The 27,712-nt window shown below is 43.0% G+C and overlaps 1 protein-coding gene across 3 annotated transcripts in view; it reads left to right on the top strand.

Moving 5' to 3' along the window:
- Positions 1 to 26,844, top strand: part of PIK3R1 (phosphoinositide-3-kinase regulatory subunit 1) — a 92,164-nt gene extending 65,320 nt beyond the window's left edge. The window contains exons 5-16 of one of the 3 annotated variants that reach the window (XM_043887927.1): positions 5,242 to 5,373; positions 6,132 to 6,333; positions 6,547 to 6,626; positions 18,082 to 18,184; positions 18,711 to 18,809; positions 18,917 to 19,097; positions 19,363 to 19,488; positions 20,213 to 20,355; positions 20,564 to 20,740; positions 20,839 to 20,907; positions 21,619 to 21,789; positions 22,662 to 26,844. In XM_043887927.1, the coding sequence (XP_043743862.1) occupies positions 5,242 to 5,373; positions 6,132 to 6,333; positions 6,547 to 6,626; positions 18,082 to 18,184; positions 18,711 to 18,809; positions 18,917 to 19,097; positions 19,363 to 19,488; positions 20,213 to 20,355; positions 20,564 to 20,740; positions 20,839 to 20,907; positions 21,619 to 21,789; positions 22,662 to 22,851 (1,673 nt within the window). In that variant the 3' untranslated portion in view covers positions 22,852 to 26,844. Of the gene's footprint in view, positions 1 to 5,241; positions 5,374 to 6,131; positions 6,334 to 6,546; positions 6,627 to 13,991; positions 14,629 to 15,768; positions 16,676 to 18,081; positions 18,185 to 18,710; positions 18,810 to 18,916; positions 19,098 to 19,362; positions 19,489 to 20,212; positions 20,356 to 20,563; positions 20,741 to 20,838; positions 20,908 to 21,618; positions 21,790 to 22,661 lie in introns of those variants that run through there. The other 2 variants (XM_043887929.1, XM_043887928.1) reach the window with 2 other exon arrangements.
- The last annotated feature ends 868 nt before the right edge of the window (positions 26,845 to 27,712 follow it).

Below are 27,712 nucleotides of genomic sequence, written 5' to 3'. Positions count from 1 at the left end.
TCTCCCGGCAGTCTTGATTCCAGCTTGTGCTTCATCTAGCCCAGTGTTTCTCATGATGTACTCTGCATATAAGTTAAATAAGCAGGGTGACAATATACAGCCTTGACGTACTCCTTTTCCTATTTGGAGCCAGTCTGTTGTTCCATGTCCAGTTCTAACTGTTGCTTCCTGACCTGCATACAGGTTTCTCAAGAGACAGGTCAGATGGTCTGGTATTCCCATCTCTTTAAGAATTTTCCACAGTTTATTGTGATCCACACAGTCAAAGGCTTTATTCCCTCCCAATTCTTTTCTTTTTACTGATAATTTTTTTTGCCTTGCACTGTTTTAACTGAGTTTGGGTGCTTAAACCAAAAGAAGTAAAATCTAGCTTTAGAAGAAGCATTTTCAGATGTACAGTTATGCAAAGAATACCCACGTGATATTTAATAAATGAAAAAATTTGAAGTGTGAGGCAGCTTCAAAACGAGGCAGCTTATGAAAATTTCTAGAAAAGATGTTTCTGGGAAAAAAGGGAGATTAGATCTTCATCAGTCGATAGTTTGACTTAAAACACACCACCCAAATGTTTGAAGCTTGAAAAAAATTTTTTTAACTTTCATTTTTCCTTTGTACATGGAAATCAGTCTTACACACAACACAGGGCACATCCTCCTACACATCCAGAGTAGGTCATTAGAAGTTGACTGTCAGAAAAAGCAAGGTGAAAAGCCGTGGGTTTTTTTTTTCTAACAGCTTTACCAGAGTGTTAAGGAAACACTGAGTTTTGTCCTAGCCAATTGAACTAGAGATACATGTTTTGGTCAGAAAATTGGTCAAATTGAGCATGTTAAAAGTCACAGGAAATGTTTAGATTTCAGACACTGATGAAATGGGGGTTATTTGAAAAAGAGTGGTTATGTTTTCAAATGTGACCAAAAACAAAATGATCCAGTTGAGCTTTTAAAAAAAATCTTCACACCACCGGTAAGATGGAATAAATAACCCAAAGTCAAGTCAACAAGATATTTTGATAGACAGCTTTCTGCCCCATTTGAGATCAAAACACACACAGAAAACTGGTTTTCCTTGGATTCTGTGCTATAAAAGTGAATTTTGTGGCAAAACAAAAAGTGTAAACATTATCTCAGTTTAGGAGTGAGGATCCTCCTGGACTATTTCCAGCTTGAGGATTTGTCTATTTTAAAAAATTGTAATTTCCAGAGATTAAAAACTTATCTCTGGAGGAAGCTCAGAGATAAGTCACTTAAACTCAAAAACAAAAAGCTTGGCTTTTAGCTAACCCCATGAATTACCAATGTCAGAAAAGGGTGGACGTGGGTAGAAGACAACAGCCCACTTTTATTAGCACCCACTAAGTTACTTTATTTCATCCCCACATCAGTCTTGTGTATAAAAGTTACCACTGCTTATAAAGCCATGACTTGCATCCAGATTGTTCTGACCCTAAAAGTCCTTATTCTTTTTCCCCCCACTGTATTGCCCTAAAATACATTGTCTTTTTAAAAATTTTAATGGTGTGAATTATTCTTCCTCTCCCCACCTTTTTGGCTTGTCTTAACCTGATTCAGGTTTTTTTCTTTAAAAGTTCACATCACAAGAAAAAAATTTCTATGTGTGTCTCTGTGTGGATATCAACCAGACTTACTGTGGTGAAGCTTTAACAATGGTATATACAAATAAGAAATCATTACCTGGTAATCACATGTCAAGATGCCTCAATTTTAAAATTCAAGCTTTTTCAGCCTCAGTGCGTGGACATTTTAGGGTGGATAATTCTTTGTTGTCAAGGAGCTGTTCTTAGCATTGTAGGATTTCAGCAGCACTCCTGGCCTCTGCCCACTAGATGCCAGTGAGATTGTATCCTGCTTGTGACAATCAGAAATGGCTGCAAGGACTGGCTGATGTCTCCTAAAGTCAGGAGTAGGGCAGCAAAATTGAGGACCCCAACTGACTCAGCTAGAGATCAGTCAGGGAGGGGACTCCATTCCAGTGGGAGAAGGGCTGAAATGTGGGAGAGGTTACTGGTTACCTGTCAGGCGTAGACTCAGTGAAATGCAGGTTGGAAGAGAGTGTAAATGCCCCCAACCCAGACCTGAAGACTCAGCCAACTTCCAGAGTCACCACATGGCAAGCTGGAAAAGCACGTTAGGAAAGCTTTAATACGGAAAAGGAGACTTAGAAGTCAGAAAGTCCAAGGAGCTTTAGAATATATCTGTAAATAAATAGAACGTACTACATCAGCTCTGGTGGAATTTGACATAAGGTGAGCTTACCTAAGGACTCAAAGTAAGGTTATTTCATTCAAAAGCTATAAAGTCTCTTTGGAATAATACCTCATGTGTTGGAGAAGGGCTTCGGTGAGTTAACATCACTCTCAGGACGTTTTGTAGCTTAGCCCACAAACATTTCACAAGCACATTCTGTGCTGAGCCCTGAAGGATGTGAGAAGAGCAGGTGAGAGCCACAGTCTGTGCCCTCGAGGGACGTCAGCCTAGGAGTACCCATCAGTCTCTGGGGGGGAGAGAGGGAGAGATCATAATTACCATAGTGGGAAGTGTCCCAACAGAGGGATGGCGTATCAGCCCTGCTCCTGCACAGAGAAGGCAGCAGATAGCCTGCCTGAGGGAAGGACGTGGGGAATATTTAGCATCTTAAAGTTTATACCTCATTGCAAAAATGGTTTATTACCCTTTTTAGGATGAGCAAATTAAGAAATATGAATTTTCTGGGCAAAGTGATATTAAATGGAGTATACAGGTGATTTGGCTGGTGGGGGGCGGTGGCCAGCAGCTATAGAATGCTCCAGTAGGGATGCACACACAATTTTGACAATCACACTAGTAGTTGTATTACTTTCCACATGGATCCTTTACACAGAGACCTAGTCTTGCCCTTGCCCACACTTACTAAAGATGTGATATGTACCTGGTTTGTTCTTTGTGGGACATGTAAGTGGTTTAACCCTTTGCTTCTCCACCTTTTCATTCTTTTCCTATCCTTACTTGCTACTGGATGGATATCTCTGAGCTTTATGATATTATATGATTATCTTTCATAAGATCCACCTAGCTGGTGAGACAGGTTTGGCTTATGATGACGATGTGTTCAAGGAACTCAGGTAGCTTCCAGCTCAACCTGAGTGCTTTACAGTATCACCCTGGTTCGTGGGCATCCAGGATGCTGCTGCTGCTTCTCAAGCTGAACGTCTCTAAGTGAACTTTGATTCTCTCTCAGCCTCTCCTAGGCCACCACCCAGGCCCATCAGTCTCCTGGTTAGGTTACTTCCCCTAGTTACTTTCTAACTGTCTTGGAATCCAGATTACCAAAAGTGGTATCAGCACCTCCAGCAGTGCTGCTTTCTGACTTATTTGAACGCCCAGTTAATAAAGCTGTTTAACAAATACCGTGTATTAATGAATATGTGTGTAGTCTAGACAAACCGTACTGATGAGCCTATTTGCAGGGCAGGAGTAGATGCAGACGCAGAGAGCTGACTTGCGGCAGCGGGGGAAGGAGGGGGGGACAGACAGAGAGTGGCGCTGACGTGCGTACGCTCCCGTGTGTGAGATAACTGGTGGGAGCTGCTAATGGCAGGGCTCGGTGCTCTGCGGTGACCTCGAGGGGCAGGATGGGGGTGGGAGGGAGGCCACAAATGTATGAAAGCAAAAGCTGCTCAGTCGTTTCCCGGCTCTTTGCAACCCCATGGACTACACAGTCCATGGAATCCTCCAGGCCAGAATACTGGAGTGGGTAGCCTTTCCCTTCTCCAGGGGATCTTCCCGACCCAGGGATCAAACCAGGATCTCCTGCAGATTCTTCACCAACTGAGCTATCATGTATACTTAGTAGCTGATTCACATTGTTGTAAGCAGAAACTAACACAACATTGTAAAGCAGTTACCCTCTAAAAAAAAATTTTTTTAATGAAAAAATGAATAAATAAAGCTGTTTAAAGATGTAGCTTTTTACTCCTCAGCTTCGCTTTCTCCACTGAGTATACAAGTCCCCAGATGATTGCTCTTGAGTCGTCTTGCCCATCACTAGTGTGCATCCTTCAGCAGTGACTGTGGTCCCTCCAGCCCCCAGCACCACTTCTTCCAGCTGTGCCGTATGCCTCATTCTACAGAGCAGCTGTGATTCACATCACCCCAGGGTTGAATTGCCTGACCTGTTTTCCAGCTGAAGGATTTACTGGACAGATTGAATATCTTATATTTCTTTCGAGATAGTTCGGTGCCCACAAGTTAAATTAGTAGTATCTTAATCAGGATACTCTGTCAGTACTACGGAGAAACATTCTAAGGATGTTCATGTTATTTTTATGGCTCTTCTTGAGATTGCTAAAACTCTATAATCGCTTGCTATTAAATCAGTCTATACTCTCTTGGGTTAAATTGATACTGATATTGAACAACTCAAATTTTAGGAAATCTGAGGACAGGATTGCATTTCATGTTTCCAAATTGGGATTTTAGGAAGGTTTTACTATGTGCTTCAGCATCCTTAGACAAAACCCTTCTCCACCAGGGCAGAACCCCCATCTCTAGAACGTATTTGCAAATGATGTGTTGGCTGCAGTAGTTTGCCATGGCTGCCGTAACAAAATTCCATGGACTGGGTGGTTTAAAAAACAGAAGTCTGTTTTCTCACCATTCTGGAGGCTCAAAGGCCCAGCTCAGGGCAGGTTTGGCTTCTTCTTGGCTTAGAGGAGGCCGCTTCCTTGCCGTGTCCTCTGTGCATGCACCTGTGGTGTGTCTGTCTAAATTCTTGCCTTTTATAATACCAGTCAAGTTGACTAGGGCTCACTCTAATGGCCCCTTTTATTTAAACACCTCTTTAAAGGCCCTGTCTCCAAATACATTCATATTTGGAGGTGCTGGGAGTTGGGGCTTCAACATAGGAGTTGGGGGGACACAATTCAGCCCACAACAGAGGCACTGTTTTCTGTTGCCCCAAAGTCTGGGAATGTGTTCTGACACCATGGGCAGGGGCAGGGGCCTTCATGCTAAAATGCTTACAGTGTGGGCGACAGTCCTACACAAGGAGAAAATGCTCTATTTGAAATGCCAGGAGCAACCCCTGAGAGAAACACTGCTAATAAATGCTCAAGCATCTTCTGTTTGTCCTCATACTGCTTCCTTTCACGTGTCACATTTAAGTTGCACATTCAGAAAATCGCCCCAAACAATGCATAACATGTCTGATTTTTTTTTTTTTTTTTGCACATTTCTATCATAGATGCCGCCTCCTTGGACTTGGAGATGTTCGATGTGCATGTTTTAGCTGATGCCTTCAAACGCTATCTCCTGGACTTACCAAATCCTGTCATTCCGGTAGCCGTTTTCAGTGAACTGATTTCTTTGGCCTCAGGTATGTTGTCTCTTCTGAGAGTCTCCTTGAACAGATGTGGATGGACTTGTAAACTCAAGTGCTGCAATATAAAGAGAGATTGCTTAGAAAATGTCAGTAGGACTCTGTCCCTCCCCACCCCCCCACCATCAGCACAAACTCCCTCCCTACCAGGGCATCCAGAAGAAGACCCAGGTTCTCATTTGCTTAGGAAGGCCATCCCCATGTTGAATGGCTAATCGTGAACCTTTTGTCGGTTTTTAAGGCTCACTGCATCAGAGAATGCCTCAGAGTGCCAGGTATCATCCCTGGATTCAGGGGACTGGACTGGGACTGAGGGACTGGGGATGTTGGCTTCACCTTCCTCCATTAGAACATGAGTTGAGGGAAGACTCTCCGTTTCAGGAGCTAATGCTCAGTTGAAGTGCTCTGGGGACAGGAAATTGTGGTTCGTAACCTTCAAAGTTAAAACCTGCGATACTTATCTGCTGCTCCTCGGAGTTAGCCAATCACACTCGAAGCTGGCCCACAGCAGGCAGCACACCCAGAACCTCCTGTGGTTCTGCACACCCAGAGTTTCTTGTGTTTCCATTTGACATGAGATTTCAACTTTCTTATAATGCCTTTTCTAATGAGAAGAGCAAACGTACTCTCTGCTGCTCCTGGTGCCCTCATTTTAAACGACTCATCTGTAGCTAGAACAGAAATCTAGGTGTTTAGTCACTGATAGCTACCAACAGGCTCAGCCTTTTCCTTGCTTTTTTTGTTTTCATGCACAGAAGTGCAGAGTTCTGAAGAATACATCCAGCTGTTGAAGAAGCTCATTAGGTCACCCAGCATACCTCATCAGTACTGGCTCACACTGCAGTATTTGCTAAAACATTTCTTCAAGCTCTCTCAAACGTCCAGCAAAAATCTTTTGAATGCAAGAGTACTTTCTGAACTCTTCAGCCCTCTGCTTTTCAGATTCCCAGCAGCAAGGTAAGTGATAGAAGAGAAACCTGGATTTGGGGATGATGAGGGTAGTCCTAAGTTGATGGGTCATTAGGCTTCTTCTAAAGATACTAGTTCACAAATGCATTTGCATACTTCCATCGGACACAGTCACCTGAATGTGCAGAAATGAAAATGAGTTTGCTGTTTAGGGAACAAGGTTTCTAACAGACCTCTCTTTTTTTTTTTTGTTTTTTGTAGTTCTGAGAATACTGAACACCTCATAAAAATTATAGAAATCTTAATCTCCACCGAATGGAATGAACGCCAGCCTGCACCAGGTAATGCCTTCTGAACTTTTAAAATTTCTTCACTGTTGTTTTTTAGAGCCTGAAAAATAGTGGCTTTCAACCTCCTTTGAAGTAGCATAAGTTTCTCGTGAAATTGAGATCGATAATAACATGTTACTTAATGATTTAAAGAAAAAAAAACCTGGGTGCTGCATATATAATCAGTATTATCCGGCTTTTGAAATTTGTGGATTTTACATGATCTTGGTTTTAGATGAGGGCTGTTGGGAGCACTCCCCCGACCCCTTCAACTTGATGCTTCTGGTTGCTGCATAAATTATGGCGTTCATTTTACTTGTTGACATTTCTGTTTTCCTTCCTAATACTTACAAAGTAGGGAGTTTATAATTACTATATAATTTAAAGTATTTTGGAATGTGTTTTTTTTTGGAATCAGGTAGGCTAAGAAATGTCTTGTCAAAATAAACATTTTTAGTAATGAAGTATGAAACTAGGGGTCGACTGCAACAAGTTAGAGCAAGCCATACGCTTCTGCGAAAGCAGCTTGGCATTCAATTAGCCTTTTAACAAAGTGGGAAATGTAGGTGGAACTAGCAGTGGATTTTATCTAAACTGATGTATTTTTCTTGTACTGTGGAAAGTCTAAACAACCTTGCTTTGCTGTATACTGGTTAAAAGTGAACTGGTCATATAGAAATAGTGATGAGGGTCCTAGGAGTGAAGTGAGAGGTTTCAGGACCAGTAATATCGCTTGTAGTCTGAGTTTATGTCTTGAATTTAATTAAAACATCATGAATTTGTTGCTTATTACAAGTAACTCATGCAAATTACCAAATTCATCTCTGTATGAGCAAGCAGTGGGAACCCAGTTATCAGTCATACATTGGTACATTATGTTGTGCTCATGTGTGTGTGTGTGTGTGTGTGTGCATGTGCACACAGATTTTTTTAAGGGTGTTACATAGCCAGGCTTAGTTGTATCTGAATTGTATCTGGGTGGACAGAGAGGGGAAGGCCTCAACTTAAAACCCACCTAAAGGATGGGATGGGTAACCACTCATGACGCAGGTATTGGGCAGGGCTTCTATGGACAGACCCAAAATACGGGATCCACAGGTGAAAGCTGCAGCAGAAACAGTCCATACGGCAAGCCTAAACGTTCCAGATCCCAGCAAGGAGGACATCCTGGATTGTAGGTCCCCTGCATCGGAGAAATCTGTTAACAGGTATGGCCCAGGTGCATAGTCCTGAGGGTTGGCCAAAAGGTTTCATCTGTGTGACTGCTCAGATCACTTGATAACGGTTAGGGAGCTCTGTGATGGTGTTCAGAGGCTGCCTTTGGGCTCAGTACGAAACGATGCAGTGACAGGTTAGAAGTACTCTGGGGCGGGGATGGGCCTGTGTGAACATGGCACTAGAGCTGTTTATAGACCACCCCCTCTAGACTGATCACAAGGGTGGAGAAGAAGAGGACCAGCAAGAACAGGACAGGACCCTGGGTCAAAGCATCAAGCTGCCTCCTTTCACTCCCTCCTGATTCATGTGGAGGTCCATCTCAGAGAAAGGGGGAGGTTCCTAGTCCTCTCAGCACCCCACCCCACTCCAGAGAAGAGGGGAAAACATGGAAGTGAAAAGCCAGACCCGGCTTGATGGAGACCCACAAACGATTTCATTCCATGAGAGTTTTCAAGCATTTGTACTGCACGGGGTATACTAGAATCAGTGATGGAGTTTGATACTTCTGCTTCTGATGTAAACTGGCTAAACATCTTTCTCAGTTTCAGCCTAATTCCACCCAAGAAAAGCTTGCTCTGCAACTGTGTTTCATCACACACTCTCAAGACTGCTTGCTATGTCATGGACCCTCCTTACATCTTTCTGCTAAGAATTTACTGTGCCAATTTCAAGGGTGGATTTGTTCCATCAGCCCTGTTGAAAATGATCGATAAAGCCTTGAACATTTACTCGACTATCCCAGAACTCATGCAGCCTCTCCCCCCTAAATTGCATCCAATTAATTTTTAAACCCGAGTTGCAGGCATTTCCCCATTTGTGTGATATCTCATGTGATTCTGGACATCATATGGAACCTTTGGAATTAACTTGTTGCTTCAGTGCCTCTCACTGGTGAAAACAGACCACCCACCCCAGGACAGTATCTCCTCATCCACACCTTTGTATTCAGGAATGGCTCCAGTGTAGATGATTGGCGGGACACCCCGGGTTAGAAAACTGACTTCTTTGGCCTGGTAGGAACGTGATGTTTTCCTGGAGTCTCCTGTCATCACTCTGACACGTGCTCGTCCCAAGGGGCTGGGAAGAACAGCACTGGCGCACCTCCAGGGAACAGTCATAAATCATTCATTTGCAGTAACTTTATTATCGTGAATAGAAATGAATGCCTGAATGATATTTGGGGGGTGGAGGACAAGCAAGACTGTTATGGGGCAAATAGATACCTTTTCTAGTTGTTACCAGTTAGAACTGGAAATGAAAGGCAGAACAAATGATGTGTGAGGCACCGTGTCATTTCAAATAAGACCCAGCAGCACATAGCATCTCATTAAATTCTAGGTGGGAGGTTGTGTACTGGAAGTATAAAAAGAATTTGAGAGATGTGATTGGTGACTTTTTAGGGTAATTGAATAGACAGAAAAAAACTCATAGGAAAAAACACAGAACTTGAAACGGGCTTTGAAGAATAGGTAACAACTTGAAAGGGGGCAGAAGAAATAGCATTTCATTGAAAGAGTTTCAAAGATTTATTCAAAATAAATTGTAAAGGATAAAAATAACAGCTCGATATTTTTACCAGGTTTGAAAAAGCAGTAAATACTTTAAGTGACAGCATCATCCAAAGTGTCGCTTTAGAGTTGAAAGTATTGTCCAGCTCTTGGCTTGTACCTGAAGGCCATAGAGCTTGATGGTTTCACCTGGGGCCACCCCAGCCAGTGTGAGCCAGGGCTGGGTCTGCAGGGGGTTCCTGGCTCAGGACACGAGCCCACAGCTCTGTCTGCTGCCTGGACTTCCGGAACCTTCCTTGGCAGCAAGGCTGCTGTTAGTGTCCACTGAAAAAGTCCTCTGAAGTTTCCAGCAAGTAATGCATTAAAAATAGGTGATGTTTGCGCCCATGGATCACATAGAGGGAACAGCCCCAATGCAACTGTTACGGCTTTTGAGATCAGGCTCCAGGTTGCTCCATCCTGCTTCATACATCATGCAGTGGAGAGAAGAGGATGAGTCAGATAGATCTGGGTGTTTGAATTCCAATTCTTGCTGCTTCCTTGCTGACTTCATCGCCAAGACCTTCATTCAGCCTTTCCAAACTGTTTTCCAATCTGTGAAATGGGAATAATGCCTCTCTCCTGGGATGGTTATGAGAATTACATGAGGTGAGGAGGACTGAGGCTCGTGACAATATAGTATGTTTTTAGCATCCTCATGTCAGCTCTAGTGTTGGTGAGACCCTGCCAGAGTTGGCCTCGTTCTCAGCTCCATCTCCTCAAGCCACCTCCCTGGTTAGTGCTGTCCAAATCCTAGCAGGCAGTGCTCCCCACTGATGGCCTGGAGGGGATTTAACACAGATCTGAAAAGGACACTCTCTGGGCAGTCGCTGCCCCGTGGGCGCAGTGCTTGGAGGTCTGATGCCCTCGGCTGTGTGTGCAGCTGGGTGAGTGGAGGCGCCTGGATCTCAGGACCAGCCCTCCTCCGCCACCTGGCCCCGGTGCCCTTAACTCAGTGCACACGATGGATCGCCGTACCCAGCAGCCCTGACAGTGCCATCCTCTTCTGTGGCACCCAGGGAGCTTCTCCCCACTGGATGTGCAGGTTTCTGACCCATTCAGTACATTTATGTCCTTACGTCCCTAGTCCTCTTATCTTTAGCCGTTCAGTAGTGTTCTGTCTGTTTCATCTGCTCGGCTACATTTCTCAAGGACAAAGCCTTCTTTTCGGCTCTTCGTAGCGTAGAACTGGGCATAGCATAATGATCCTCCAAATAAAATTTTTAAAAATTCTTTGATAAAGTTCCCTATTGTCGAAGAATTCTTACACACCACCCCATTTAATGCAAGCAGCACACCTGTGAAGTAAGGCTTCTCTCCCATAAGGAGGGAAACTTAGGTTTGAAAGACTAAGCACCCAGTATGTTCTTAGAACTTGGTTGACAGTTTGCTGTTCTCTTTGTTACTAAGAGTCAAAAATGGTTAAAGCGGAGCAGCAGGTTTTCTTGAATCACTTTGTGTTATGTTTACCCTACTTGATCCTTAGGTCACTAAAGCAGATTTCTATAGGGCAACTAAGGTAAAACAGGGGCTATTTAACACAGGGTGCCTTTGAATGAAACCCATTGTAAGTGTATTTACATATTTCAGATTTCACGGATATATTCAGAAATATTAATGTAGCATAATTGAAGTCTAATATTGCACCCTCAAGCCCAGATGGAAAAAAATGGCTTTCTTTCTCCCCCTTGCCCTTCTACACCTGTCAGAGTTAATTTTTAACCACTGGTGCATTGCAAAACATTTATCCTGAAGAGCCTGATTCATAAATCTTGTTTTAAATGCTCGGGGCTTGGTTTGCAACCAAGACTAAAGCAAGCACTAAGCCAGAGGGAAATGACTTTCAAAGAGTTTTACTTTTCTCTGATTTATTTTTTATTGGGTTTAAAATGTGGTCTGACATTAGAGGCTTGTTTCGAAGGTGAGAAATGAAACCTTGAAAAAACTGTGTGTGTTTAATAGATGGGTAGGAGTAAACAGGCCAGGCGTGCTAGGTTTTGACAAAAAATAGGAAGTTTATTTGTGCTCTGAACAGCAGGAGCATGTCTTGGAGGGTATGGTTCACTTTTACTTTTGTTTTCACAGTGCAGCCTTCTTTGTCCCAAGGGACAGCTGAGAGGGAAATTGTGAAGGGGCTCTTTTTTTTTTTTTCCTGCTGAGCAATGGACACACCTTTTCCGATAGTCTATAGAATGTATAACTTTGGTGCATCTGCAAGCCTGAGTTATGTATAAACTCAACTGGACATTTTTCTTACTGTAGGGTCATTAAGAGCCCTGGATGTGGACTGGAGAGTTGGCATCACCCTGAAAGGCCCTTCTACTCTAAGTTGTCTTAAGTTAAAATTAAGAAAAGAGGCATTAGTTTAACCCTTAAAAGATTTGGGTTCATTTATTTTTTTTCTCACTGCCTTTTTTTTTTTTTTTCTTCAAATGGGCTTTTGTTCATAAATTGTGGCCCAGAAAACCATTGAAGAAGCTGTGCAGGTTGAAAGCTGCCTGTGGAGCACTGGCTACTCAATGGCGATTGGCACATTGAGATTCAGCGTTCAGTCTGGAACTTTCACACTATATTAACAATTAAGAAACCTTTTCCGGACTAGCTCACACCTGCTGAGAAGTGCCACATGGCCTATTTTGCCTCTGAAATGAGTTTTACAAAACTCTGAGGAAGGGGAAAGTCGTAAGACTTAATGTTTTGAAGAATCTAGAAGGCAAAGTTGGTTTTCAATTGAGTAAGTTTTCTATTGTGGAAACCCAGATTTCTGAAATCTCTGGGTTTCAGAAATTAAACGTTTTCTTACAAGAGTTTAGCAGGCATGTGTAAAATATTTCCAAGATTGTTATGACATCTGTGCATTTATTTGTTTTTTCTTAGTGAATCGTATAGATTAAATGACAGTTGGGCAATTATATTTTTGTGTGTGAACTTTTGGACACAGTGGGAGATGAGTGAAATACACAGCAAGTTTTCTCTGGAGCCAAAGTTACTGATTCTGTTCTACCAGCAGAGGGCTCCCTTTTTAAACTAATAAATAGCATGTGTTTTGCAGATTACTAAATTGACTAAAATTGAATGGGAAGAGACTCTTCTCATACTTTGAGTAATTAATAGAACCTGTATGGTAGATGATTGTACATATTGTGAGAAATTTGAAGCAAAGTTTTCAAATCTTTTTTAAGACTTTCTATAAGTAGACAGTGTGCTGTTTCCCAGTGGATAATTTTCTTCTGACACGGGAAACAGACCGTTGGACTAGAGAACATTTTAATCTTAAAAGGTTTTGACATGACACATCCTGTGAATCCAAACAGGTTTGTGTAAGTGACTGACATTTCCAAGATTCCCAAGCTTTAGAAAGACTTTTTTTTTAAGGTAGGGCAAGATTATGCAACTCAGGATGCAAGGGTATTCTCTGAACTAACCCTATGTCTGTAATCAGCTGGCAGGAACTAGGAAATTCACTTATAGACTAATTTTTCCCCCATTGGAAAAGTAGGTGCTTCATAATCTATCAACTGCACCAAAGCAGAGCTTGTAAAATCACTCTCATTGAGTTTGGCAGCATTTCCCAGATATTGCAATAATTCTGAAGCTGGTTCCTCCCTTGTGGACTCTGGGTCAGCACTTAGATCTTCCTTTATCTTGCATGTGACCTTTGACATTGCATGTCACCTTCTTGTATAGAGTCTAAGGGTATCACAGAATGCATATTTCTTCGAAGATAATTAGAAGGCAGCTTTTTTAAAAAATTAAAAATAGGGAACAAAAAAAAGTCGGTTTTGTTCTAGGTGTGAAGTTTTTTGCATGTGGCTTAAAAGAAATTAACTTCAGTTTCACTTGTTAATTTTTACTTTCTCTGGCAGAGGGAAGTAAAGAGCAGGGCCAGTGGGTGGAGAAAAAGGAGTTTAGGACTAGTGCTATAATCTTATGCAAACCACTTCACTTTGGGTCAGAAGAGTGTGTGTGTGTTGTACCAGGGAATTGCTTCAAGTGATCTCTAAACTTTATTCTGGTTTTCAAGCGAGTGTTCTGGTTTTCAGGCGCGTGTGTGTGTAGTAGGAGGGAATTGCTTGAAGTGATCTCTAAATTTTGTTTTCGTCTTCTAACAAGTGTTCTGGTTTTCAAACGTGTGTGTGTTATAGTAGGAGGGAATTCCTTGAAGTGATCTCTGAATTTTGCTCTGGTTTTCAAGCTAGTGATTCTATGTTTTTACATTGGGTTAAGATTCTTGAGATAACAGTAAAGCCATCTGTGTTGATGTGAGTGAAATTTTTCTTTGGCCAAATAGAAGCCAAGGGTCCCAAGTTTGGTTCCTTGTAACTTTTATCCAGTAAAGAGAAAAACCGTCTAGAATGGGGTGGCATCTCCTTGCCCTCCCACCCTTTGCTCTCTGTAGAGTGTGCATGAGCCTAAAGCATTTTTATGGCCGTTTTAACTGGAGTTGAAATGGACTCCATGCCAATAGCTGCAGAGTAGTTTTTATCTGAGAGTATCTCTAATACTGTGGCACTTCCTGCAGCCACGCCGTCACGCGTCCCCGGGAGCCTCCTCCTGTGGACCAGTTTGCAAGCCTGTTCCCTGCAGGCGGCTCCCCGGGGCTCCCCTGGGACACCTGCGGGGCTGTGTGCTGGCGCGTGGGGGAGGTGGACGCGAGCGCGGCCTTCTGGGCCCTGCTGAGAGGTTCGGGCCTTACAAGCAAGGCTTTGATTCTATTTTCTGCCGAACGAGCTCAGCCACTTCCTGTGTTTGGCAGCGCCTCGCGCCTCGCTGCGCTGCGGCCACTCGAGCCCCTGCGAGCCGCGCTGCCGCCGCAGCCGCTGGAGGACCTATTTTAGGCCCCCTGACAATGGCCTTCTCACTTCCTCGGCGAGGAGGAGGAGGAGGAGGACCCGGGCTGGCACCGGCCACTTGCTAGCCGATGATGACAACTTGGACTTGGGCTCCCCTCCCCCACCTGAAATCCCTAGCTCAGCAAATATTTGAACCTGCCCAAGTTAATCATGAAGCCGCGATCTTTATCTGAGAGGGACGTGCGAGCGCCCCGGCTCCTTCTCTCGCCGGCTCAGCCCGGGTCCCCGGCGGCCGGCCTCTGCACGGGCTGCGGGCGCTGAGCGGCGCTGCCGCGGGGGACGAGTCCCGGGGTCCTGCGCCGCCTGGCAGGAGGAGTCGGTTTGGGGATTTTTTTTTTTTCCATTGTCGGATACAAGCATTTCCAAGGGAAACCGTTGAAATGCATAACCTGCAAAGTAAGTTGCCTTTCATTTGTGCACTGTTGTGCCCCTTGGCTTTTGCACTGTTTTTTGGAGACTCTCTTGGAAGATTCATTTCTATAGTTTGTGTGTGTGTGTGTGTGTGTGTGTGTGTGTGTGTGTGTGTCCCAGGGAGAGGGAGAGATAGTAAGCACTGCATGAGGAGGGCAGATGAGAGATTAGGGGAACCACTCCCCCATTTCCTTGGGCACAGTGTGAGGGAAAGATGGGGCTCCAGTTGGAAATGGGCAGGAAAGATAATTACCAAGTGCTGGTCTGGAAGTTGGGGTCTGGCCAGGCGTGGGAGAGACGTGGACAGTCACCTGTCTCCCTGCCCTCCTCCCGGCTCTGTTTGCCACATGGGCTCCAGCGGCAGGACCGGTTTGCACCAAGGGTGCCCAAAGGCATGGGCTGGGGGAAGCCCTTGGGGCTGTCGCGCTGTCCGTAGCTGCTGGGAGGACTTGGGTCAACGTTTTTATTAAACTCGGAATTTTTTTTTTCCCTGAATCTTTTCTGAGGGCTTATCCTCCCCCCCCCCCCCAACCCCCCCCCAACCCCCCACCACCACTTTTACCATTTTACCGTTTGTCTTTGCATTTCTGGTTACTTAAAGCTTTAGGCAAAGAGAGCATGTGAGTGAGAGAGAGTGGGAGGGTGTAGGATGCATCTGCCTTCCTCCTCAGTGGGAAAATGAAATAAGCTGGAAGAGGGACACGTGAGCAGTGCTCAGAGGCTGCCTTGCTTTGCTATTTCTATATATTTTATGATTCCAAATTTGACAGAACTTCTAAGAATAAATTTCAAGGGCTTCTGTGTGCTTTAAATTGTCACAGAAATATGTGACAGGCACACGTACGCAGATCACACAGCCCACTATAGTTTTTTAAATTAGCTACATTTACATGGGTGAGGGAAACCTTTTCTCCCTTCCTCCGTGCTCCTTATAGAAGAACTAATATTTAGATTTATAGGGGAGTTGATTTCTTTACATTTAATACTGCTAAGAAGGAATAATAATATTTCTTCCCAAAGTGAGGCATTTGAGATGGAAGGGGAGAAAAAAGTACCCCGTCCAAGTGATTACATCACCCACCCCCTCAAGCAGTATTTAGCACAGTAAATCTGAAGATGGGCTCATCAGTGAGAAATACTTTGCAAAGATAACTCTGCCTGTACTCTGCATTCTGATATATGGCCTGTCTTTTTTTTTTTGGTGGGGGGAGTGCGTTCCATATTCTATAAAGTCTAGCTTCAGCTGCAGTGTTTAATAGAGATTTTTGCCTCTACATTTTCTTTTAATTGTGCTAATGTAGTACATTTGTGACAGTGTATAAGTTCTGAGTGTGCAGTGAATTATGGAGGACTGAAATGAAATTTCCAGAGAGTTCTTGATCCTTCTTGCTCTTAATATATATCGGAGGCATTTTAGGACTGTAAAACATATCTTAAGTATACCATTTGGATGCCTTTGTAAGATTTTTAAACCAAGAAGTGATCAGGCTATCTGTAAACCCAGATGCACTAGGGGGAGGGGGGGTAGAAAAAGCTACGTGCTGCTGCATATCAGCTTTTGTCAGCCTGCCAACAGTGGAGCATACCATGCTGCAAGGAGCAATAAAAAGGGAATTAGAAAACTCACGGCTCAAGAAGAACAGTCAGATTAAACACCTTTTTGAAACGAACAGCGTTTACACATTGCAGCTCTGTCAAATGTAGGATCTTCCTGAGGTCGGGGCTGTGTGAAGGCTGGTAGGGAAGAGAAATGATGAAGCAGGAGTGGTCTGGTGACATTTTTGTGACTTGATTGGCTGGGATGTGTGATGTCATAGGTTACAGTGCAGCCCCTTATAGGTTTTAAAATGAATTCCAAGACACCATTACAAAGAAAGCCGGACTCTTTTCTTATAACTGAGCTCAGCCAAGGAAACTCTCGCACAAATGTACAACACTGTTTGGAATATGGAAGACCTGGATTTAGAATATGCTAAGACAGATATAAATTGTGGCACAGACTTGATGTTTTATATAGAAATGGACCCACCAGGTAATACTGCAGTATTCTTTAGAGAACTGGTTAATGTTGTGGCATTTAATTTTTTTGACAACTGCTATAAACAGCTCCTCTTTGGATGTCTGTTTTTATTAATTTGTTCTAATTTAATAAGAATGAGTTTGCTCACAGTGTGAAAATGAAACAAATGGTTTGACTGCCTGTGGAAGCAAGCAGGTCAGGCTGTGTTGGGTAAATGCTTATTCTTAGTTGAATGGATATAAATTGGATTCCAGTTTTTCACCTGTGTCTTTTGTTACTTGAGCTCGTTTGCTGTTTGGGTTATATTGTTGTATATCGTTCCTTTATTAAAAGGCTGCATCCTTGGTGCTTCTTTTCTGACAGTGGTTAGGAACAGTGTGGCACTTTGCAGTGATAACACTCGGTACTTTAGAAAGCATGTCAAATGTAGCAGTGATTGCAACTCAGTTCTTGGTGCCCTGAAACTATTCTGAATCAAATGCTGAGACTTTGTCTGCTCTCTCTTAAGATACTGCAGTGAGAGAAGTTAGCTTTCCATTATTGAGTCTCAGGCTTTATAAGATTACCTGCTAGACTCCTGAAATAATTTTTGCTTAAAATGTTAACAGTGGTGCTTTAAAACTTATGACTTAGAATTTAGCAAGATATCCTAGACTTATTTTACTTTCTGTTATTTCAGCCTTCCTCCCAATTAGGAAATTCAGAAATACGGCAGTCTTTATTTGTCACCAATTGATATATGAATACTGATTTGACATTGAGGAAGAGGGGATATGGTTTTTAATCAGTCTTGGCATAATATAGAGCATAGTTATCCAATAGAATATTAACATGAATACTAAAGAGATTGAGGTCACAGAGGAGTCTCTTCAACTGGCATTTGGCAGAACAGTGCCTGAAATACTAAGATTAGAGAAACCCAATTCCTCCTCTTAAAACATATTGCTGTGTAGATGAGCTTTTTTATTACCGCAACGGCATTTGTGGAGGACAGAAAGGAAATTTGTCTTTTATAATTAAATAAGAGGAGGAAATTAAAACTAAGCCATGTGATTCCTCCTGCTACTCTGTTCTTGGTTTCTTACTTTAGATAGATTTGACCAGATATGAAACTTTAATACAACTCAAACCTAAAAGTAGAAGATATCGTGACTCTGGATTTACTTTGAAATTCATTTATATGGCCAGCCCATTTTATTTTCTAGTCTCTAAGCTCTTTTTTTTAATTTTAATCTGTAGTCAAAGATTTCTGATTTTTAAAAAAAAAAAAGTTTCATGAACTTGTACATTACTGCTGTGTTTCATAGCTAATCTTTTCTACATGAAAATGTTATTTATCTAAAGGAACTTGGGTAGAATTTTAAATGTTTATTTGCAGTTGGGATTGCAAAAACTTTTTCTTTCTCCTCCATCTACAGCACTGCCTCCCAAACCACCAAAACCCACTACTGTAGCCAACAACGGTATGAATAACAATATGTCTTTACAAGATGCTGAATGGTACTGGGGAGATATCTCGAGGTAAGGCTATAGAGACTCCGAGTTTTTCAGCAGAGCTGGGGAGTTTAGATGAAGAGAAAGAAAAGCAAAAGCACCAGCTTGCTAAATTCCATTTTTAGGATATCATCCAACATAAGCATGAAGCATAGTTGGTTCCCTTCCAGAGACGACCATAGAAGTCACTGAGCTCTGGGGAGCTGTGGGTGCTGGATGCCGCAGGAAATTAAATACCCGAGAAGTTTCATTATTGACAGAGATGTCAGGGAGGCAGTAGGGTGAAGCGGCACTGCCTCAAGGCAGAGTGTAAAGTCACTCTCTTTATTAGACAAAAACTCTCAGAATTAACGTTAAACGTAATGAAGTGGCATTTTTAGTCTAAGCTTTTTTTTTTTTTTGAGGGGAGTAAAGAGGAAACCTTTTGGGGATCATGATTTTCTGTGCTGATTTGTTCAGAGTGACTGGGGTGTTAATTCTGAAAATGCCTTTAAAAAACATGAGAACATCAAATCTTCGAGGTGAGCATTGTCTCATGTCCTTTTCACTTCAGGGAAGAAGTGAATGAAAAACTTCGAGATACAGCTGACGGGACCTTTTTGGTACGAGACGCATCTACTAAAATGCATGGGGATTACACTCTTACACTAAGGTGAGTTGGGGCACGTGGCTAAAATTGGCGTGTTCAAGGTGATAGTAGAATGTACTGGGTTTTTTAAAGAGAATTCTAATGCCATTATTTTTATACTGCATTTGCAGGAAAGGAGGAAATAACAAATTAATCAAAATATTTCACCGAGATGGGAAATATGGCTTCTCTGACCCATTAACCTTCAACTCTGTGGTTGAACTAATAAACCACTACCGGAATGAATCGCTAGCTCAGTATAATCCCAAACTGGATGTGAAATTACTTTATCCAGTATCCAAATACCAACAGGTAATCACATACCCATGTTATAATATTTGTAAAAGATTCTTTTAATGCTTAGAAAATATTTTGAGGCAGATGAATTCCATGTCATTAAACTCAAAAAACTTTCAAACTGTAATTTTGTGATCACAAGTGTATAAAATACTTCAACAATACAATACTGTAACAAAATATCTGATGTGGGAAAATCCTCCAACAGTGGTCATTTAAAAGTACCTTATCAACTGAATTTATTTTTCCCTTTTTCTTCCAATCTCTATAATCCTTCTAGGATCAAGTTGTCAAAGAAGATAATATTGAAGCTGTAGGGAAAAAATTACATGAATATAACACTCAATTTCAAGAAAAAAGTCGGGAATATGATAGATTATATGAAGACTATACCCGAACTTCCCAGGTGAGTTTTCTGTGAAAATCACATTAAAACTATAGAGTTCTTAATTATTAGAATCAAGTGCATGTTATATTCAGCTTCAAAAAAAGACTGTAAAGTGTTTTTTTCTGGCAGTACAGGAGAGAGATCATTTATTTGTGAATCATTGTTGATTATTCTAGTACTTACTTACTATATCTCTAAACCTTTTAAATGAAGCCTGTAAGTGTCAGGCTAATAAATTAAGTTGGTTTGACATAATTGCTGATTGCAGAATTCTCTTTAGTGTAAAAGCTAATAACAACTGGAAGTTCTACAGACTTGCCTAATCTCTGAAATGGGGATTTAACCACGATAGGTAGGTCCTGCTGCAGTGAAAGGTTGAGGCTACATTTACTGCCTTGTTTTCCTAGAGGCTTAATCTCCTCCAGGCCATCACATATCTGGGACCGCCAGAGGGAGCAGAAGGATGCCATAAACTGCTGATAAAAGTGGAATGGTTTTTAAAAAAGATGAAAACTGTAGCAAAGTGTCAAGCCATCATCTTCCATAGGCTGGGAAAATTCTCCAAAGGAAATGTGTGCTTCTCTGATACTATTTTAAGGAGTTTTATGAATTAGAGTCCCACCTTGCTAACACAGGACTTACATGTCAGATGTTCCAATCAATTGTCTTCAGTAGTGTCTTTCCATAAGAAATTGTCTGCTGTGAAAGGAATGACCTTGTCTTATTAAAATTTGTGTTGCAGGAAATCCAAATGAAAAGAACAGCTATTGAAGCATTTAATGAAACCATAAAAATATTTGAAGAACAGTGCCAAACCCAGGAGCGGTACAGCAAGGAATACATAGAAAAGTTTAAACGTGAAGGCAATGAGACAGAAATCCAAAGGTTGGTGACCTGGGAGGGTTTCCTTGCCCTTGTGCTTGAGATGACCACAATTCTCTTATGCTGTCTAAAGGTGACCTCTATTTCTGTGAAATGACAGGGAGAGAAAGCATTCTTTACCTGAGGCAAACTGCTGGGAATCAATACTGAAACCTTGGGGGAACTTGCATGATTCTCCAGGTAATTACAGATGCATCTCTCTTGCCTACAGGATTATGCATAATTATGAAAAGTTAAAGTCTCGAATCAGTGAAATTGTCGACAGCAGGAGGCGATTGGAAGAGGACTTGAAGAAGCAGGCGGCTGAGTATCGTGAGATTGACAAGCGCATGAACAGCATTAAGCCAGACCTCATTCAGCTAAGAAAGACAAGAGACCAATACTTGATGTATGTACTGGAAGTGGGATCCTGCCCGTGCATGGTAGGTAATTGCGAAAATAAAGGATAGGTTCTGAATGCATTTTCTTTTTAAAACTCTTTTCCAGGTGGTTGACTCAGAAAGGTGTTCGGCAGAAGAAGTTGAATGAGTGGCTGGGCAATGAAAACACGGAAGAGTAAGTAGTTAGTACAGATGGGAGAGGGCAGGGCTGTTTTTTTTCTTTTGAGGAAAATGCATGACTTGCTTTCTGCAGAGCAAGTGAGAAATGGACTATCTTGTAGGAGAAAATACATCAGTCTCATTACCCAGTATTTTAAAAAAGGAAAGTTTAGCAAAGGAGAACATAGATTTATCTGCACCACCTCCCCACCCCCACCCCCTGCATCGGCTGGGGAATAAGTGACACTGTCCATAATGAAGCCCCAGAACCATCTGGAAAATCCCAACATATTTTGGGAACAGTCAGAGTGGAGTTGGGAGGGAGACAACTGCTGTTTAGTATATTTTTAAAGCTCATGTATACCTTTTGTTCCAATTATTTAAAAACTGGCGTTCCTCCTAGTCAGTCAATTTCCTGATCTAAACTGGACAAACAGGATTGTTTAATACCGTCCTCTCTGCCCAGGTAGCTGAGCGCATAGTTGCTGACTTGAAAACAGGAAGAGTCTCACTTGGTGCTGCTAACTTTGTTCAGGGGGTTGAAGGCTCAAGTCGATGAGGAAGCTCAGGCCCGAGGAGCTGGTTGAGGCAGCCCCATGACCGCCCGCCTGACTCGCTCAGAGGAGAGGCAGGAACTAGGTCGAGGCGATAGGCGGGCTCTGTCTCAGAGGGGCAGGCTAGCGGCCGCCATGTGCACCCCTCTCAGAAGCCTCTTCTTCCTCTTTAGCCAATATTCGCTGGTAGAAGATGATGAGGATTTGCCCCACCATGACGAGAAGACTTGGAATGTTGGAAGCAGCAACCGAAACAAAGCAGAAAACCTGCTGCGGGGGAAGCGGGACGGCACTTTCCTCGTCCGGGAAAGCAGCAAGCAGGGCTGCTACGCCTGCTCGGTGGTGTACGTATCTGCAGCCAGCTATGCGTCTATCCTCAGGGAGGTGTGCCAGCCAGCCAGTCAACCTTGGGGGCAAGGGCTTGAAAAAGTTCTCATTTTCAAGCATTACAATAGTGTAGAAGAGGAAATAAAACCTAATATTGGAATATGTAAGCAGGAGTATCTGTTAGAAAGAAACCTGCTATTCAGGTGGGAAACTGGGGCTCTGGGCGGCAATTCAGCGGCCGTCTCATCACAAGAAGCCTTGTTTTTCTTTCTCATCTTCAAAATGGAAACAGCCATACTTGCTGTTTCGGGGCTTCCGTATAGTTAAAAGCAGAGGAGAGGCACGCGGAAGCACCACCAACAGGTCAAGTCCCCATCAGGGACAGGTTAAAACAGTCAGAGAAAGGGCTCTGCTCACTGTCACTGCCGTCGGTACACCCGAGAGAAGACATTTCCCTCCGAGGGCCGGTTTTCCTTTGTCTGTCGTCATGGTCTGGGGAGTCCCACGAAGGGGGAGAGGTTGGATCACTAACATTATTTCAGAGAAGCGAGCGGCCTGCCCAAGGGAGAGGCGCTCAGGTATTTTTTAGCCTGTCCTCTCCCTCCATGTAAGCAGAGGGCTACTGCTACAGGAAAGGGAAAAGACCTCGAATGGAGACGAGTCACTAGGAGAATTGAGAGTAGATGGAGAGGCAGGAGGACAACTCCAGAGCCGTCGCACAGTGACCACCCAGTGGCTCAGTGAGGCTGGGTGCCCCCCCAGGTCACTCAGCCCCGGAGGAACGCGGGGACAGCCCCGGCAGGCCGGAGCTCAGGCAGCACCGGGTGTCCCTTCTCGTGAGGCGCTTCCCTCAGCTCACGCGGCCCGTGTGCTCTCTCCCCCCACGCAGGGTGGACGGCGAGGTCAAGCACTGCGTCATCAACAAGACGGCCACGGGCTACGGCTTCGCCGAGCCCTACAACCTGTACGGCTCCCTCAAGGAGCTGGTGCTTCACTACCAGCACACGTCCCTTGTGCAGCACAACGACTCCCTCAACGTCACACTAGCCTACCCGGTGTACGCGCAGCAGAGGCGATGAAGGGCCGCCCTGCAGCCTGCTCCTCGCCTTCGACCCCCCGAGGCCTCTGGCAAGCACAGGGCTCCCCTGCAGCCTGACCTGGGAACTGAGCTGCGGACACCCAGCCGCCCGTCTGCAGATGGGACTCGAGCCTCCGACCCCACGGCAGGAGGGGAAGACGCACCGCAGGGCCACGCGCCGGACAGCCGCCGTTCCTCGTCTGGAGTGCTTCGTCAGCCTTCCTTTCTTCCCTCTTTCGGTTTCGGTTTTGGTTGGTGTTTTTTTTTTTTTGGTTTAATTTAAAGCCACAACCACACACAAAGAGAAAAAGAAATGCAAAAATCTCTGCGTGCAGGGACAAAGAGGCCTTTAACCATGGTGCTTGTTCGTGCTTTCAGAAGCTTTACCAGCTCGACAGTCGGGACCTTGGAGACCGGAGCAGGGACGGGCTGAAGAGCCCTAGCCTGGGGTCGCTCGGTCCAGCCTGGGTGTTGCCGTGCATGGCGGCCCCAGACACACTGCACTGTGGATTATTTCATTTTCTAACGAAATGAACCGATATGTAGCAGAAAGGCACTTCCGCTCGCAGGGAACACGTGAGGGAACGTCTGCTCCGTGCGTTGAGAGGAAATTCTGTTGTAGCAGAGTGCCAGAAAGTGTTTTGTTGACATTCTCAAACCAAGAAGACCCACCAACAGAGAAATGGAGCTTCGAAAACAGGACTTCAAAATGACATTTAGTATATAAAATATGTACATACTATTGGATGACTAACTATCAAATAGATGGATTTGTATCAATACCAAATAGCATCTGTTTTGTTGTGCTGAAGGCTAAATTCACAGTGCTATGCAATTCTTAATTTTCATTGTTGTTATCTGTTTTAAATGTACCTTCAGAATAAGCTTCCTCTGCCCCAGTTTTTGTTGCTTGAAAATACTGTCCCTGATTTTTTTTGTTAATATTCATTTTGTTACTCATTTCTTTTTTTTTTTTTTTAAGAAATGTACAGGATGCCAGTTTAAAAAAAATGGCTTCAGAATTAAAACTATGAAATATTTTACAGTCTTTCTTGTACAGAGTACTTGGCTGTTAGCCCAAGGTTAAAAAGTTCATAACAGATTTTTTTTTTTGGACTAAATGTTTTGTTGGGCAGTGCCTGATAAGCTTCAAAGCTGCTTTATTCAATAAAAAAAAAAAAAAGATATATGAATATGACAAAGTATCGCTGAGTTCAACAATGTTGTTTCAAGACTTAAGATACGGTACCTGGCAATGTTTGTTTCGTAAAGAATTGTGAACTTCTTGAATCTAGGGAGGGGGATGTAGCAAAGGGTTGTACAAGCAGGGTGGGGGCGGGTTGGCGAGATGGCATGCACTTTCTCTTTCTTGTGATTACAGAGAAGTGGATCACTGCAAAGTGAACCCTCTTCCCACTTTGATCTGCTACTTACTATGCCCTCATGACAATTACAAACCTATCGGAACGCTAGTTCTCAGGAAGGCAGGCAGGGTCTTCAAGCACTGCTTATCCTTGTTGGAAACACTGATTTCAAAATATCATTGCTGCATTTAGAAAACCTGTCTCTCTTTAACATCAGACAACCCATTACCAACCAGACAACATCCATTTTAAGAAAAAAGCATGACCTGAAAAAGATATTTTTATCCGGATATCTGCTATTTTCCTAGCTTTCCATTCAACTTAGATCAGAAAGCCCACATGGTCATCATCGTTCCTGCCCCAATTGTGGGGAGCTTGTTGAAGTCATGGCTGTTGTAGGAATCATAGTAACAGTCCTCATTCACCCAAATAATTGTATGTGTTATACTTCATTGTGGGGAAGAGGGAGGAATTGTTAGAGTATTCTTTCCAACTTAAGGCAAGAGCAAGAGGCCTCTATCCCCCACTTATGTATGTAAAAGCCTTTCAGTTTAGTGGGAACTGTGCCTACACTGGAAGGAATAAAGGGGAGATTAAAATGGAATCTTACAACTTCAGTTCTTCTTGCTCAATGTTAGATTCTCCACAGCTTTGTTTCTCTTTCCTTCCAACTACTGGGGTAAGGGGTTTTGTTTTGTTTTTAATGTTCCTTTGAAAGGATCAGTCCAGCAGCTGACTTAACTGTAGAATGTTGGTTTTTTTTTTTTTTTTCTTTTTACATGAAGCTACTCATATCAAGAGCAATAGTCAGTCTTACAGCCAGACTGTCAATCCTCAAACTTGACTGTACTGACCTGACCATCTCCCTTTCATCTCCAGACAATTGATGATTCCCCTAGTTTCTTCTATGAGTGTCTGCTTTACAACTAACCTTCCATGTCATACAGAAGCCCAACCATTAGTTAACAGTAGTTTATCAACTAGGTTTATTGCTTTTTTGATAGCACATCCATGTATATTATTAAGTAACTTTCATTTAATTTCTAAAATATCTGAGATGGAGTATTTTGTGAAAAAGCTACCATTCTGTTCACAGTTTTGCTTCAACACTTTGCAAGATGGCACGGTATTAGGCACTTGCCTCATATCTACATCTCATGAGCATAAATGCAGTAGATTTTTCTTTGAACAGCAAAGGCAGAATTCATGATTTCCTATCACAGTGAGTCACACCTTAACCTAGGATGCCTCTGCCCGACGCCTTATTGATCGTGTATAGCACGCCATCACATCTGTCTTTGTAGATGTTTGACCAGCAGGGATCTTTGAGTCCAACCATTCATCTTACAACACTGAGTGGCTTATGAGTATAAATGGATACAGCAGAGGCATTCCTGATACATGCTTGCATCCATGCGTTGACTTTCCCCACCCAGTGTAGCATCCTGAAGGTAAAGGACAGAAGCTGAGCTGCAGAGAGGCTGTGATGGGGCTGTAGAAGGGGGAGCACTGCGACCTGACATTGCACACCAGGGAAAAATCACAACCACGTGGAAAAGGCAAAAAACTTGTTTTTGCAACATCTGACAACTTCATGGCCCTTGATATATGTATATATGTATATGTGCATGGACTGTTTCCAGTACACCTTTCGGCCAAAACAGATCCACAGTCGTTGAGTTCAAGTACATAAAGAGACAATGTCTAGTACAGTTCTTGTATATGTGTATGGGGTTTTTTTCTTTGAAGTTGTTTTGTCTTACAAAGGTGAAAATTGTTTGCAAGTGGAGTGAGAAGTTCATAATTCTTTGGCTTTTTTCTGTTGTTTAAAAGTTACTCCTTTTGGGTAGCTGGTCTACGTGACTCACTGAACTTGGAAATCCTCGTTTTCAGTGTCTCAAGTCAAATGTGTTTATGTGAGCTGTCACTGTGGGGAACCAATTGCTTTGTCATATAGCTGGTTATGAACTAGTAACGTGTTGGGGAAGTCCTACTGATGTTCCTTGTTGGGAGAAAAATTCTGCTGGTTCTAACAACTGTGCTTCTGCTATGCATGGTATCCAAGTCAGTTGGAAAGCAGACCCTGAAATTTGAGTTTAGGGTCATTTAAGAAAGGGGCAGTTTATAGCACAATGCCTCACATGAGACAAAGTTCTGAAATGCCAAATTCTTATTTTTTAGAAATCTAGTTAAATCACTAGTATAAATGACTAGTATGAACAGAATTGGGTTCATTGGAAACACTAACCAACTTAACATTGAGCTTGTCTCCATGAGAGAGCATTAGCTGCCCAGGATGCTGCTATTTAAAAAAAAAAAAAAAAAAAGGCAAAATAAAAATAGCTCATTTATACGTGTGTATTTTTTAAAGCTACGATCTGTTCGGTGTTTTTACAAATCTGTTTCTATGACATTGTTAAAATAACGTTGGTCTTTTGACGAGAGGGAGGATGTCATGGTCAGTTGTAATTTTGCCTTTACAAGGCACCTGGGGCGGGGGGCGGGGGGACTGTGCCTCCTTGACATTTGTTCAAGCTATAGGTTCAATGGAGCTATGTCTTGTTGTTTTAAGTTGCTTTAATGCATTGTATTAGGTCTTCAAACAGAATAAAGGTTGTTTTGAAACTGAAGTCATGGTTTGAAATGTCAACAATCACCAAAGAAATTGTTAAACTCTCTTTGCTCTTTCCGTTAATAATGTTGCTTCTCTTTCTGTAGTCCCCCACCCATCCCCTGTCACCATCATTATATTATGTCATCTTTGTCCAGGGAGGAAAACAGGAGTGGTCACATGAATGATGGGTCAGTGTCATTTATGTCATTTCACTATATCCTTAATGATGGAAAGAAAGAGCTCTAGGTAATATCATTTCAAGGCACTGCTCTTAGTCTAAGAAAACGTAATCACTGTCTGTCAGTCCCTCCCATTCACTGTCCATCTCCAAAGCTTCAGAATCGTTCTCTAAAAACTGGTTGGTGAAAGTAACCTCTTTGTCCGTCTGTTCTACGGGCTGCATATCTGGGCCAGCCGCAGCACAGGGGTCCTGTGAGGACAGCAGCACGCAAAGGTGACAGGGACCTCTAGACAGGCAACAAAGGTTCGCTCCAGATCCGGCTTTCACATTATAATGTGCTATAGCATCTAGTCAATATACGTAAACCATTCTTAATCTAAGATAACGTTCCCACTTGTTTTGCTTGCTGGCTGAAGTTATAATGAGGTCATTCTGCATGCACCTGGCACTCAACGCCTCAGCGCTGTGAGGGTCCCAGACATGCAGGCATGGTCTGGTGACAGCGATGAGGAGGGCACACTGTCATTACAGTCATGGCAACAATGACTGATACACCAAGGAAGGCAGTAACTCGTGGATCCATTTCCTGCTCTGGTCTGTCTTACAGAGAACTCTATACCCAGAATCTCTTGACCTCGGGCTTCTAGGTAGTGAATCTCCCTTGTTTCGCTACCTGGGTAGTACTTCTAGGTAGTGAATCTCC

Source organism: Cervus elaphus, chromosome 25, assembly GCF_910594005.1.
Source record: "Cervus elaphus chromosome 25, mCerEla1.1, whole genome shotgun sequence".
NCBI lineage: Eukaryota > Metazoa > Chordata > Mammalia > Artiodactyla > Cervidae > Cervus > Cervus elaphus.
This window is presented reverse-complemented; position numbering and strand designations above follow the sequence as displayed.